Here is a 15382-nt window from a genome sequence, read left to right as displayed (position 1 = left end):
AATTTTGAACTTTTAACATATGTCACACATATCATAAGTCTTTCGTTATATAATTCATCTTGTAAATACAGATTTAATAACAGAGTTCTGCTTAGAGGAAACTTAGAAAACAATTCTTAGAAAATCTGAGGAAAATGGAGCTGCCCAGAAAAATCTAAAAAGTTCATAGGAAGAACTTACTAAGAATCTACATGTAGAGTATCTATAGAGATTCTAAGAAGATTCTACCAAGAATCTATGAAAATTTCAGGTAATATCTACAAAAAAGAATTCTGAGAGTGTCTATTAGGGAGAGCTCTGTAAAAATCTAGGGAGAAATCAATGATAAGCTAAGAATAATACACTGGGAACCTAGGGAAATCGAGATAGACTCCTTGGGGAACCCTAGAAGAACCAAGAGCTCCGAAAGAGCTGAAAGAACTTAATCTAGATTCGCCTATCATTAGAAACATACAACTCCAATAATTAGATCATAGATATTTGTTGAGTCTCAATTTATTTAATTAGATCAACTCATTTTTTTACGTTAACTTTTCTGTATCTAATTTATATAACAGTCTTTTTACCGATAAGAATTTGTCATTTATCGATGTTTATCAAATATCCGGAGTGAGAATATTTTTTCGAGACTTTTATAAATCCAACAAATCACACCTCTCATTAATCAAACTAATCTTCATCTCGATCAATATACTTGCGTCAATACGCCGAGAGAATAAAAAATCTTACAGATAAAATTATATGATCGGCACGGTGTAAAAGATGTTCGTGACGGTCTGGCACACATCTGTTACATTTTTAAATGTTTTCTGTTGTAGAAAATGGTTTATATACCGGAACACTTGATAGTTCATTGGAGCAAAACCAAGCAAATGATTTCTATGTAATACGAAGGATGTCATGCAACAGGAATTACACCTAATTTTTATTAGTACATTTTTTACAATTCAATACATTTTCCACTGACTTTTATTTCCTGTGAAGGACATTATCACAGAGTAAACTATAGGGGACACTATTTGATCTCTCGAAAATGTTCCTTTAAATTGGTTGTACAAACGAGCAGGAAATTTAAATCGAGCAAATCTACTTTCACGTCAATCTCCAATAATTTGGAATATATTTGTAATAAATTTTCTGTATATAATATTGTCTTTTGAGGTATTTTTATCAATTTTACGCCGTTGAAAAGTTGAAAAAGAAAAGAATAAAAATGATTGCTCTACAAAATATATTTGAAGAATATGTATTACGGAAATGATTATTACAAATAACTTGTAAGAAAATGAAAAACTATATATCACAAGAAATTACAGATGAATGTATTACAGAGATATGACAAAATATTTATTACAAATAAATTACTGGTGAATATGCAGGTTTAAACTATTCTTTTTCCGCCATACTTCTACACTGTGCGCATGCGCAGCCCCGATTCTTTTGATTTGGGCATTTAAATTGGTCCTCTGTCTCTCTAGGAGGTTTCCTTGTCTATTATCGCCTCTTGTTATATCTGCTCTTTATAGTAGACATAAAAATGAATGGTTTAGGTGTTTTAGTGAAAACTTCGGTCCGATGAGAGACGATAGACATCAATTTAGCGGGAAATTTGAATGCGAATCACTTTCGTAATTATAACTTCAATTTCTTCACGTTATTTTTTAATTTATGTACTCTTAGGTATAACGTATAGTTCTACGGATTAAGAATACTTGTATTAGCGTTAGAAAGATCTAGGGAAAGTCTACAGAGGGACTAGGGAAAGCTTTCGAAGAATCTGACATAACCTCATTTTTTCTTATGAAAAGCTTCGACACTTTTAACCTTTGAGCGTTAACTCAGAACTAATAGGTCATTTTGACCCATATTTCCTTCCATTCATCCCTATATAAATTATACTAATAGTATACTACATAATTATACCAAAACTGTAACAATATTCGTACAATTTTACAATTCGCAAATATTTACTTTCAATATCACTTATCGATCGTAAGTTTCGAAGTCTACAACACTGAACTACATTCATGAGTTGCAACCAAGGAAGGTGGGTCCATTCAAGTCCGGAAATATTTTTCTGGAACAGGTGGCCTTGTCCAAACCGGCGGTATTTTAAATAAAGAACGTTACAAGGAAATCTTAGAGCACCGTACTCTTCCATCTGGGCTACGCTTGAGCGGTCAAGGATTCATACAGCAATTTAACACGTACACTTTCCGCCATGATATAGCGAGGTCATAAAACTTTTATGAAGTACTTGATATCCCACTGCCAAATCATTTCAAACAAATGAAGCAGATCAAAATTTTAGCTGGAGTCTTTTGATTTGCTATGTTTATTAAAATTAAAATTTCATAATTTGCACGTTTGGTAATTTGAATTTTTACAAACTTGAAAACTTGGTAAATACGAAATCTTCAAATGTAGAAATTTACAAATTTTTGTATATTTTAAGTAGAAAAATTCTGAATTATTAAATCTGAAAATTGATGACGTCAAAAATTTCTAAACTTGAAAATCTGAAAATTGATGGCGTCAAAAAATTCTGAATTTCTAAATCTGAAAATTGATGACGTCAAAAATTTCTAAACTTGAAAATCTGAAAATTGGTGGCGTCAAAAGATTTCAAATTTCTAAATCTGAAAATTGATGACGTCAAAAATTCCTAATCTTGAAAATCTGACTATAAAAATATAAAATAACGCAGTCAACGATCCCGCGACTGACAGGAATTTGATTTACAACTTTCCTATACGACACCAGGAACTAAATTATTCAAATTTTTTTATGATTTAGCAGAACGAGAAAAAAAAAGAATATTGAAACGTCAACACAATTATTCACTTATTTTTGACACAGCGTTCGAAGTCCGTTCGAGGACAAAAAATGTCGGTTCGGTTAACAAACATTAATAAATGTATTTAACAGTGAGTCAGCGAAATAAATCGATTTTTGGAATGTTCTGATATTTCGCTATTGCTGTCGATTTATAGATCGAAATCAGTTGTGATTAATTATTGTGGAAAGTTCGTAGCGAAATTTGATGATAACATCAAGGTAAGTTCCTTATATAACCAACTGCGGTACTTAGTTGTTCAAAGGCGGTCTGGAATTTTAATACCTGTACTTCATAGTATTAACTGATTGCAGTGATATTTTAGAATAAGATTTCGTAATTTATTTCAGATTTCATCGGTTCGAATCTTTTGAGATCTTGGAAATTTGAATTTGGCGCGGAATATCTCTGATGGCGATCATAATTAGTTAAAAGATGATTAAAGGATTAAATATTTTGATCTTATGATTTTTTTGGTGAGGTAACTTTTAGGAAAGTAATTTGTATATCTGCAATTATATTTGTTAGTTATTTTACTTATTGTTACACTTGGCGCCAAATTTGAATGCTTTTAACGACAATTCTAATTAATCACAGCTATATATTTTATAATAATAAAATTTCTTCCTTATTTATACTGACATTTCTCAGAAATTAAACTTTCCTTTTCGTACGGCTCTTGAATATCTTTAGTAATAAAAATTTAAATATCCAACAAAAAATTCATAAAAAATTTATGAGACTACATTTTAACAAAGAAATAATTTTACCATTAAAATGTCATCTCAACCTTCGATATGCACATGTTAAAGTATTTTTCATGTTCAAGGTAAAACAGATTACTAATAGAAATGATCTATTTACCATATATGCAAATACTGCAACGCGACCTTCGCTTCATTATCCGATCAAACACGAAAACGGATTAATTTCTTGCTAAGACAAAACCAAATATTCCACACGTAGTCGTAGCAACGGAAATATGTGTTTCGTAAAAGAATTATCGTTCGATTGAGTACAATAAACAGGATTAATTATCATCTCGATATTTCGTGATAAAGCCACAAATCTCGGTCAATGATTGTTTTCAGTTGATCAGTCATCGGACTTGGACGTTATCGAATGATCTATAATTCAACTAGCGACGAAAATAATTTCTTTATTCGTTCGTACTTTTCCAAATAATTTAATGTTAAATTAATGGCGCGATAAATGATGTTTAATGGAGAATCTCTTGTGTTACAATTTGGCGGGAAGTTTGAAGAGAGTTATATTAGTAATTGTAACAACTTTGCAAACTTAAATGATCGGTACGTGATCAAAACTAAGTTGGTACATTCTAATCAATATTAAAGTACAAAATAAATTATTAATACAATAATGTAACGTTTAATGGAGAATCTCTTCTGCTACAATTTGGCGGGAAATTTGAAGAGAGTTATATTAGTAATTGTAACAACTTTGCAAACTTAAATGATTAGTGCGTGATCAAAACTAAGTTGATATATTCTAATCAATATTAAAGTACAGAATAAATTATTAATACAATAATGTAACGTTTACTGAAGAATCTCTCCTGCTCCAATTTGGTGGGAAATTTAAAGAGAGTTATATTAGTAATTGTAACAACTTTGGAAACTTAAATGATTAGTACGTAGTCAAAACTAAATTAGTATATTCTAATCACTGTTAGAGCATAAAATAAATTATTAATACAATAAATTAACGTTTACTGAAGAATCTCTCCTGCTACAATTTAGCGGGAAATTCGATAAAGTCATAATAATCGTAACAATAAACTTAAATAATTGACAAGTGATTTAAAACTAAAGGTAAATTAGTAAATTCTAATCAATATTAGAGTAAAAGAATAGTAACCTATAAAGAATTACTACGACTATTTCTAATTCGTATCAACGCTATCTAAGATGGCGCAACATAGTTCAATTGAGCACATCAATTGTACAGTTTGGTGAATAAACACGCGGACAGTATTAATCACCGTTCACTTCGGAACTGAACTAGTCGACCCTGGACCAAATGTGTACATGGCAAGTGTAACCACTTCAAATGTGACCCTTCGTGAATTTTCTTGATCAAAACGATATACCGGTGAATCAAGATTGCAGGATTACAACGAAAACAAAACAGTCGCAATCTCTGTTGACGTATTATTAATTATCAACACCGATAAACATGTAATCATTTAACCTGCCCTTCAGACGTAAAAATGTATCACGCCTACGTAACGTCCGTGGAAATCAAAGTACGTCCGATAAGATGCACACTGCTCAAAAAATAATGTAAATAATCGAAAGATAAGAACAAGATCATGTAACGATCTCCAGGATAAAAACATTCTCTTTGTCCGAACAATATTATCGATATATCGGTTGTACATGTCGATAACAGCAGGAAATTTGTGTTACATCAAACGATTTCGACACGGAACTATTTATTTATCTGAACAGCGATAAATATAAGAATGCATCTGAAATAATTGTCCGTTTGATATTCAACACGCGAGACTGTCTAAAACGGAATAACCTTGATTTATGATAATATCAATTTCAATGACAATCAACTTACCATCGCATGGTAAGATGAAACCTCTGTTGCACTACTTAAGATAACGAAGGTGCACCTTATGCAATATAAATTTCATTTATTGTAACGCTCAAATCCGCAGTACTCACCGGTGTCGTTATCGTGCCCTTGAATTCCATCTCCCACATCCTCGGTGGCCGTGGAGAGAGCTGAAACCAAAGACAAATAAGATCATTCCGGTGGCACTCTTTTTTTCTCCTTTATCGTTGCTCAAACGCAATCATCAATGCGCTCCACGTTATAAACACACGCGCCCTAGAAAGTAATCACGACCTTCCACGCTTAACGGATAAATATTCAGATGGAACGCAGTCATTCGCGGAATAATAACAATGCCCGATAACAATTAATGTGCATTTCTTGTCTCTTGCACCATTTTATCTGCGCACTAAACGGAATGGAGGAAACGGACTCGTGATGCAAACTTTACCTCAATTTTAATGAACTTTCGATAAATCGTTGTTTGTTGTTCTTTCTATATATAGTTCGGGACGTACACTGTTAACAGTACTGAACTTTATAATACTGACGTTTACTTTTATCTAGTCTGCAAGGATTGTACGGAAGATAGAGGTTAAGGTTGCCCGGAGTGCAACTTTCCTTTGCACGCGAGTTCAACTGCTACAAAAATTTCATTTTCCTCTCTTTCTGTAAGGAAAACATTCTACTTTCTGCTTACTGGTATGCAACTTTATTAATGGAATTTTATCTTGTTCAAAGCTTATTGATGCAAGGTTATCTCGACTACAGCTTGTTTTACAGATTTATACATCTTTATGTATATTAATATATCATATGTTAATAGAAAGGTACCTGTACATGACTGTGCTATTTGTAAGATCAATATTTTCTAATAAACAATACATTTCTGTAGAGAAACTTTTTTAGGTACAGTACTATGGCACTTTCGCAGCTGCGTATTTCGGTGTCCTCCATTTTGGAGTCCGTTTACGTTTTGGGTGCTGCTATCGCGTCTCTGAATGTTCTTCAACGCTCTCATGAAATACGATTCTCCTCTATTACAAACAACTGCATTTTTGTTCTGCAGTATTACTCAGGAATGTGACATAAACAATACTATGCGGAGATATCGCAATTTTTACACAATGTTACTCTTTTTATATCCATAATATCTATTTTTAGAATGGAACTGTGAGTTCACTGCTGAAGAAATTTATTTCATAACTATTTCAATTACTTACAATAGAAAATAGAAAAATTCATGTAGAATAGAATAAAATCTATATAGAATAGAAAATTTAAATTATTTCGTAATTACTTACGATGGAAACTGTTTTTAATCAATTGCTCCATTAACTGAAATATTTTCTAACCTTGATTTTTCACTTAAATTTTTATGAATTTTTCCTTACACTAAATAAGTGATTTGATTCTTGAACAATTTTTGCTCTCGTGATGAATGCGTCCTACTAATATTCCCAACACATTTTCAGTGATTTTTATATCCGAGAATGTGCCAGTCATTCTAAAACTTGAATACTGATCCTTAAACAATGTTTACTCGGATGAATACGAGGATTAACGCGAAGATGTGTATAATGAGGCAATATTCTTTTGAAGATGAGAATGATTATGAGATTCTTTTATGTTTTCGTCCATTCATACTTGTAATTGGGATTTTCCAAACTAAAAGATGTTTGTAGCTTTGATGCAAAATTGTGCGATGAAAGGCTTTTTTTATTTTTGAATATCGAGTTAACAGAATGATTAGAGGCTGACTGTCGTAGGGTCGATGACCTGGGAAATCATTAATTTGCATTGAAATTATATCTTCTGCAATATGGTATTTTAGTCAGATGTAATGAAATTAGAAATTTTTACTTTTTAAGGTTCTCAGAAATTTTCAATTTTGAGGAGTATTAAAGAAGTTTAAGGAGTTTTAGAATCCATATTATAAAATCATTGAGAATCATACTAGAACTTAAAAATATTTATAATCATATTTGCACACTTGTTAAAAAGAAGTGATGACATTTTAATATTTTAATCATATTTTCTTAGAATAATTTAGAATTATATTTGCACATTTACATGAAAAAATACATGAAAAAATACATTAAAAAGTACATTAAGACATACACTAAAAAATACATTGCAAAATACATTAAAAAATACATTGCAAAATACTTTAAAGAAGACATTGTAATATACATTAAAAAATACATGGAAAAATACATTAAAAAATACATTAAAGAATACATTACAAAATACATTAAAAAATACATTATAAAAAATACATTACAAAATACATTGCAAAATACATTCAAAACTACGTTAAAAAATACATTAAAAAAACCTTGCAAAATACAAGCTTGTTTCAAACAATACAACTCTAAAAATACATCAGAAATAAATACAAAAAAGATAAACACTGATTATTTCATTAATCAAAATAGTATTCCAACAATAAGATAGAATTGCTACAACGTTGATATATAAATCTACCTGACCTCTCAGCACCCAATAGAAATCGAATTAGTAGACGCGATCGACAGCATTTTGCAACCTGAATTGAGATCTGATCAATGACCTCCGCGTGCCTTCTTATAAGGCACGCACAGTATCTCTACTAGTTGCAGCACGATCTCCGTCATTAAACATTCTGTCTTCCTACCATCAGTCAAATTCCTAGCATCACTCAAGGGAGAGATATTGAAACAGCGGAAGAGGTTTCATGCGAGTAACGAGCAGTTAGCGTGTTGCAACATAATCAGCAAAGAGAACAACAAAGTCGAGTAAACACGGATGGAGTCGGACTCTTGTGGTTCAGTGGAGTAAAGAAACAAGAAATATGGGGGAAAGTGGCTTGTGAATTATTATTTGGTCAGTGATGAAGTTAGAGAGATCTTGAGGAGAGGTTAGGTAGAGCCTGAGGAGAGACTAAGGAGAGCCTGAGGGAAGACTAGGGAGAGCTTCAGGGAAGACTAGACAGAGCTTGAGGACAGACTACGAAGAGACTAACGTGGGACTAGGGAGAGCCTGAGAAGAGACTGAGAAGAAACTAAGGAGAGCTTGAGGAGAGACTAGGAAGAACCTATGGGGAGACTAGAGAGAGCTTGAGGAGAGCCTAGGCAGAGCTTTAGGAAAGACTAGGAAGAGACTGACGTGGGACTAGGGAGAGCCTGAGAAGAGACTGAGAAGAAACTAAGGAGAGCTTGAGGAGAGATTAGGAAGAACCTAAGGGAAGACTAGGGAGAGCTTGAGGAGAGACTAGGCAGAGCTTCAGGAGAGACTAGGAAGAGACTGACGTGGGACTAGGGAGAGCCTGAGAAAAGACTGAGAAGAAACTAAGGAGAGTTTGAGGAGAGATTAGGAAGAACCTAAGGGGAGACTAGGGAGAGCTTGAGGAGAGACTAGGTAGAGCTTCAGGAGAGACTAGGAAGAGACTGACGTGGAACTAGGGAGAGCCTGAGAAGAGACTGAGAAGAAACTAAGGAGAGCTTGAGAAGAGACTAGGAAGAACCTATGGGGAGACTAGGGAGAGCTTGAGAAGAGACTAGGCAGAGCTTGAGTAGAGACTAGGCAGAGCTTGAGGGGAGACTAGGGACAGCTTGAGGATAGACTAGGTAGAGCTTGAGGAAAGACTAGGAAGAGACTGACATGGGACTAGGGAGAGCTTGAGAAGAGACTGAGGTGAGACTAGGGAGAACCTGAGAAGAGACAAGGAAGAGACTGAGGTGGGATTAGGGAAAGCCTGAGGAGAGACTAGGGAGAGCTTGAGGAGAGACTAGGAAGAGACTAGAATTAGACAAAATATATAGAATTTTAAACAAATTTATATAAAAATTTAAAACCTGAAACAAAGTTAATGGCTGCAAATATTTTTGTACAGGAATGGCGCCTTTAAAGTAGACGTTAAGAAAATCATTCATAAGAACTCTATCTGCAGTGTTTATAATCTTTTCATTGTTTTAATTGATTTTATTAATTAAAATGTCTGTCTGGTAAAAATATGTTGAATAAATACAATTCTGTTTAGTTTAAAACAATTTTATAAACCAACTACGTCAAACCTTCTGTAAACATGTCGAATTTAAACAAATTTAGACAGAAATATAAAATACGAAATAAAGTTAACGGCTGCTAACATAATTATCAAAAAATGGCGCCAAATATAAAATAGATATTCAGAATGTCATTCATGAGAACTGTGTTTACAGAGGTTATAATCTTTTCATTGTTTTAATCCATTTTAGTAATTAAAATTTTTGTTTGATAAAAATATGTTGAATAAATAATTTACAAAACGTGAAAGCATTGATCGGTGGTAGTACCAGTTGAGTAATATGATTTCAGTCATTAACGAGCAAGATTTATGACATGTTTTGCACATCTGTTCTTCTGTCGTCATTACTGTTAAATTACATAGGGGACTTGTAATGATATATAATGAAATTCTTTCGGGAAAGAATGTATGGATGAAATTATAAATGAAAATACGAAACCTTAAACTTTACCTTCCTCTAATGTTTTTATGTACTAACTTGATCTTTTATTATTTTGTTTAAAGCTTTCGGGTTGTAGATGGTGCTATTTGTTTTGCGTTTTTTATATTTCATTATTGTATTCCAAAATTTGTAAATTCCAAAACTCTCAAATTCCAAAATTCTCAAATTCCAGAACTCTCAAATTTCAAAATTCTCAAATTCCAGAACTCTCAAATTCCAGAACTCTCAAATTCCAGAACTCTCAAATTCAAGAACTCTCAAATTCCAAAACTCTCAAATTTCAAAACTTTCAAATTCCAAAACTCTCAAATTCCAAAACTCTCAAATTCCAAAACACTCAAATTCCAGAACTCTCAAATTCCAACACTCTCAAATTCCAGAGCACTTAAATTCCAAAACTCTCAAATTCCAGAACTCTCAAATTCCAGAACTCTCAAATTTCAACACTCTCAAATTCCAGAACACTCAAATTCCAGAACTCTCAAATTCCAGAACTCTCAAATTCCAGAACACTCAAATTCCAAAACTCTCAAATTCCAGAACTCTCAAATTCCAGAACTCTCAAATTCCAGAACTCTCAAATTCCAGACCTCTCAAATTCCAGAACTCTCAAATTCCAAAATTCTCAAATTCCAGACCTCTCAAATTCCAGAACTCTCAAATTCCAAAATTCCCAAATCCCTAAATTCCTAAATTTCCAAATTACAAAACTTCTATATTTCCAAACTTGAGATTTTCAATTTTTTATATCCCCAATTCTCAAATTCCCATTACCTCTACATTTTGAAATCTGGAATTTCTCAATTTCTCAATCACACAAACTGTACAAAATAGGTCACCTAAACATCTCTATCTCCGATACGACAAATATTTCTTACGCAATTAAATCGATTTCAACAGATTAATCCAACAGAAGACAATTCTTCACTTGAACATCTTTTAACCCTCTATTTCCTAAAAATTTAAAATACAAAAAAGAACAGAGAATATAAAATATATTTCATTTGTTAAAACATCAAGTATAAAATATTTCTAACATAAAAATTGAATGAGTACATTAAAAATACGTGAAAGTATACTCTAACAAAGTTTCATACTGTTTAAAAACATTGGATTTTCGAATTCCTTTATCTTTTATCAAAGATTGACACACTCCTCTTTGTGATTTATAATACTGTAATATTTCATATCTGACAATGAAATATAATAAATACAAAGAGCTTTAATCCTTATCGTCTTAGATAAAGCACATGATACTGCGTTAGAAACACCTGTTAATGACATTTAGTATTAATTACTTCGCACAAAGTTTTTCACTATGTGATATACAACTGTCGACTTAACTTATGAATATTTTAATAGTTTATTCATTTATATATGCATCAAACATTATGCAGATGTATTCAGTTTGCGAGATGTATAACAAAACATAAATTTTCCATCAGTTAAATAACAATGACAGTACTAGCATGACAATAATAAACAAAGTGTCTTTTAGTAAAGTAACTTTTTGTGTTTTCTACGTTTTTGAAGTCTTTGTATAAACTTTGTATTTACCAAGTAGTCGTACGTTGGTTTCTGAGAAAATTATATAACATTTTTATTTTCTGTAGTTGAAGATTGTTAGAGGTCTAAATTTTTAAATTTGTAAGTTTGAAAACGTGGTATTTATATGATTTAAGATTTGTAAGTACAGAAATATGTCTGTATAATTTTAAAATTGCAAATATAAAAATTTGCAAAACACTAAATTGATAAATTTGGAGGCTTCATACTTTCAGATATTTTAATTCGTAAATTTTTAGATTTGCATTAAAAGTAACACAAAAATTAAAACCACTACAAATGTAGTTCTTTGAATCTTTAAATTTGGCGCCATTTTTGTACAAAATAATATTTGCAAACATTAACGTGGTTTCATGTTTTAAATTTATATTTAAATTTGTTTAAACTCTGTATAGTTTGAGGAAATTCAATATAACTGATTTATAAAATTGCTGTGAACGTACGAAAATCATAATTAATTTAAAGTGTGAAGATAATTTGTGCATAATGACATCTTTATTGACCGCATGATACGATGGGTGAAAGAGGTCAACTCGAATCTCGTGATTTTATTGCTTATTAGTTGTAGATGCCGTTCAACAAGGCACGTGATTGTTTGATCGATTTATAAGGTATTACCATATATTGTCAATTTTCTTTTATTGATATTAAAAAGAAGAGAGATGAAAGTAGAGAGATGAAGCTATTACATAGGTACTAGATTTTATGGGTGATAAATTACATTAAGATAATTGATATTCCTTTATTCAATCTGATCATAATTATTATATATAATTAATTAATATACATACAACATAAAATAATTAATACCGTAACAGTCACTGATTTGAAAATTAGTTTAAAGATGTAACTTGTTAACGAAAGTAAAAGTAACAGTATTTGTTGAAATTATTTCATTCATTTTATAATAAAAAGTACAATTGTGAGTTAGAATAGGTCCACCATTTTGTGCTAGTAATTCAAAATGGCTACTTTTCGAGTGATATGAACTCTTATGAATTTGCGAAATTTATTTATGTTCTTACTGTGAGTGAAGGTTAAAATTATATTTCAAATAGAAAATGAAATTTTTTATCAAAAATGATGAAGAAGATTTAATGTTTTCACAGAACTCGTAAAAAAGTATCTATTAATTATTTAGTTGCATAACACATGATCCTTTAAACCTAACCTCCAATTCTACAATATGTAAATCCTTCTCCAAATACTCTACAAAACATGTATCCTAACTTTCAAGGCTTCTTTCTTTTTAAAAATGCATAATTGTAACTAAAGGAAGTACTAAACTCTAATTTCTTTGTTACATAAAGTACTGTGTTATAGGATTAGATTTCAAACTTGAACCTGAAAGGAATATTCGCCAGCAGAAGTGACCAGGATGTTCTCCGGTACTAAACCCCATAAATAATGTATAGAGAATAATAGTCGGATGGATATATGCCAATAATAGGCATTTTGCCAATGTTACTGAACTTAAAATAGCGATTGCGCAGACCAGGAACAACATTGAACTTTATTTACAGCATAAAAAAACAATTTTGTCCATATATTTAGAATGAAATGTTAAAACGTACACTTACATAAATTTTCGGTGATGTATTAAAGTATTCACTTACGAAAATGTTTCATAAAATATTAAAAATTGCAATTTTTAAAATATGAATGGACATAAAGTTATGACAATGATATTATAGAGTCGTATTATTTATACTAAAATTAGTCTGTATTTTCATAAAATAAAAAATATTTATTTTGTCTCAAGGTATTAACTATTTTACCTCAAGGCATGAGATTTAAGGTTAACATTTTCTTGTATAAATAATAAAAGAATGTCTACTGTCTACAAAGAGGTGTTTTCTTCTTATTTCCAATCACAAATGCAGATCATAGAATTGATTATTTTATTTTAACTCCTTACTTCAAGCGCAAATATTTTAATCATATAGGGATGTTATTTTTATAATAAACTGCGGAAGTATACTCTATACGTAACAATAAGAACAATGTTACATAAAGGTCAATCAGAAGGCTTCATTATAAATAAATATTGAACGCAATGAAAGACTCGAAGAAATTTTTCATTAAAAAAAATTATTAAAAGTTATTAACAAATGTATCTACACAGGATTACATTTGTTTTTATCTACACATAAATTATGTTCACTGTTTTAATCAATAATTCAATATTATCAAAATGTTTCTACAATTGATATAAATTTGATACAAAAATGTTATGAAAAATGAAACGTGATCAAGAAAATATAGCAGACATTACAAATAATTATTGTAAAAAGCTGATATTTGGTACTTGATAAAGTAATCAATGTTTAAAAAATATTTCTTGAACAATTGTACAAATTAATCATTGTTTTGTAATAATTATCCAGATACTGATAATGATTTTGATAAACATTTTGATAACATTTAAATAATTTATGATAACAATGTTGACTTTTCAATTTTAAAACTTAATTTTGACTTCATATTTAAAAATTTTATTTTTTCATTTTTTTATAAGTAATAATTATTTTGCAGAAATGATCAAGGAATTGATAATGGTTTTAACAAATAATGATTTTAATGATATTACCAAATATTTGCATAATGTTTTATTTGTGATAATAATTTTTAGTAATATTTTATTTAAATTTAGGTTTGGAAATTACGTTCTGAATTAATTACAAATTATTCTTATGTTAATTAAGAGATAACTCAGATTGAATACTTTACTTCAATTTCAATTGAAAAGGAATTTCTTCAATATTTGTACAAACCAATAATTATCCAGGTGTTCATTTTGACAAATACGGTAAGTCTGACAAATAGTTTTGATTCGCATCCAAAAATACTTTCAAATAACTACAAATCAACGATAATATTGTTTTTATATAACCAGATCTACAAAACAATTTATAATAAATTTAATTTAATTTATGGTAAATAATTGTCGTTCCAAAAATATTTTCCTAACTTAACCTAACCTAGCCTGACCGCCATAAAAGCGAATTTTGCAGTAAATACCAAAGTGGAAGATTAATTTGAACAAATTTATAATAATTTCCGTTTAAAGGTTATATATCCCAAATATAGTTAATTTCTAACTTAACCTAACCTAACCTAACCGCTATAAAAGCCAATTTCGCAATAAATACCAAAGTACAAGAATAATTTGAACAAATTTATAATAATTTCCGTTTAAAGGTTATATATCCCGAATATGGTTAACCAATCAATTTGTGGTGCACGAAGCGAAAGGTAATCAATTTCTTTCCGCCAAAAAAACCTTCAGCGCGATCGATGACACGCGAACGTGCAACATTAAAGTCCCACTTGTATGGCAGACCGGAAAAAAACTACAAGAACGCTGGCCGCACACTAACCAGTAAATAACTAATTTCTTATTCCACCATGATCAATCCATAACAAGTTTAATATCCAGGAAGTTAACGACACCGATCATTGAATATATGCATTAGATTAAGTAATAAGTTTCTTCCTCGTTTCCTCACAGCTGTACTTTACACCTCAACTGTTAAACACATAACCTCACTTTCCATAAGTAGTGTAACATACTTTTGTCTATCGGAAAAATATCAGATACATTTCTAGCGAAACTTTGCAATGCTAATTTGGTATTCGAACGATAGAACCGGATCAGTTTTGACCCAGACCTATAAAGTATTTATTTTTACTGTAGATACATTCATTTTTAGGTAGAAATGCCTTGAATAGAATAAATAATAATAAATATTACTTTTAGTGTTGGTAAATAATTGTTTGACAAATATAACGTCAACATTGCATTGTATTTTTATTGTAATTAGATGCATTTATTTTTGGATAGAAATATTTTGAACACAATAATTTAAATAATAATAAATACCACTCTTAGTGTTGGTGAATA

General features: G+C 30.7%; 1 protein-coding gene and 1 long non-coding RNA gene across 4 annotated transcripts in view; both read right to left on the bottom strand.

Moving 5' to 3' along the window:
• The window catches only part of LOC100878706 (uncharacterized), a 94760-nt gene that overhangs the window by 44292 nt on the left and 35086 nt on the right, over positions 1–15382 (bottom strand). For all 3 annotated transcript variants that reach the window (XM_003703140.3, XM_012284898.2, XM_012284899.2), the window contains exon 2: positions 5533–5592. In XM_003703140.3, coding sequence (XP_003703188.1) covers positions 5533–5592 — 60 coding nt within the window. The remainder of the gene's footprint in view (positions 1–5532; positions 5593–15382) is intronic.
• On the bottom strand, positions 899–2444 carry LOC143264582 (uncharacterized). The gene is made up of 2 exons (XR_013038358.1): positions 1788–2444; positions 899–1695 (listed from the first exon to the last, which is right to left on the bottom strand). It is a non-coding gene; the product is annotated as an uncharacterized LOC143264582 (long non-coding RNA).

Source organism: Megachile rotundata, chromosome 6 (genome assembly GCF_050947335.1).
Source record: "Megachile rotundata isolate GNS110a chromosome 6, iyMegRotu1, whole genome shotgun sequence".
In the NCBI taxonomy this organism is placed as follows: Eukaryota; Metazoa; Arthropoda; class Insecta; order Hymenoptera; family Megachilidae; genus Megachile; species Megachile rotundata.
Note: the sequence above shows the minus strand (reverse complement) of the source record. Positions and strands in the feature narration are given on the sequence as shown.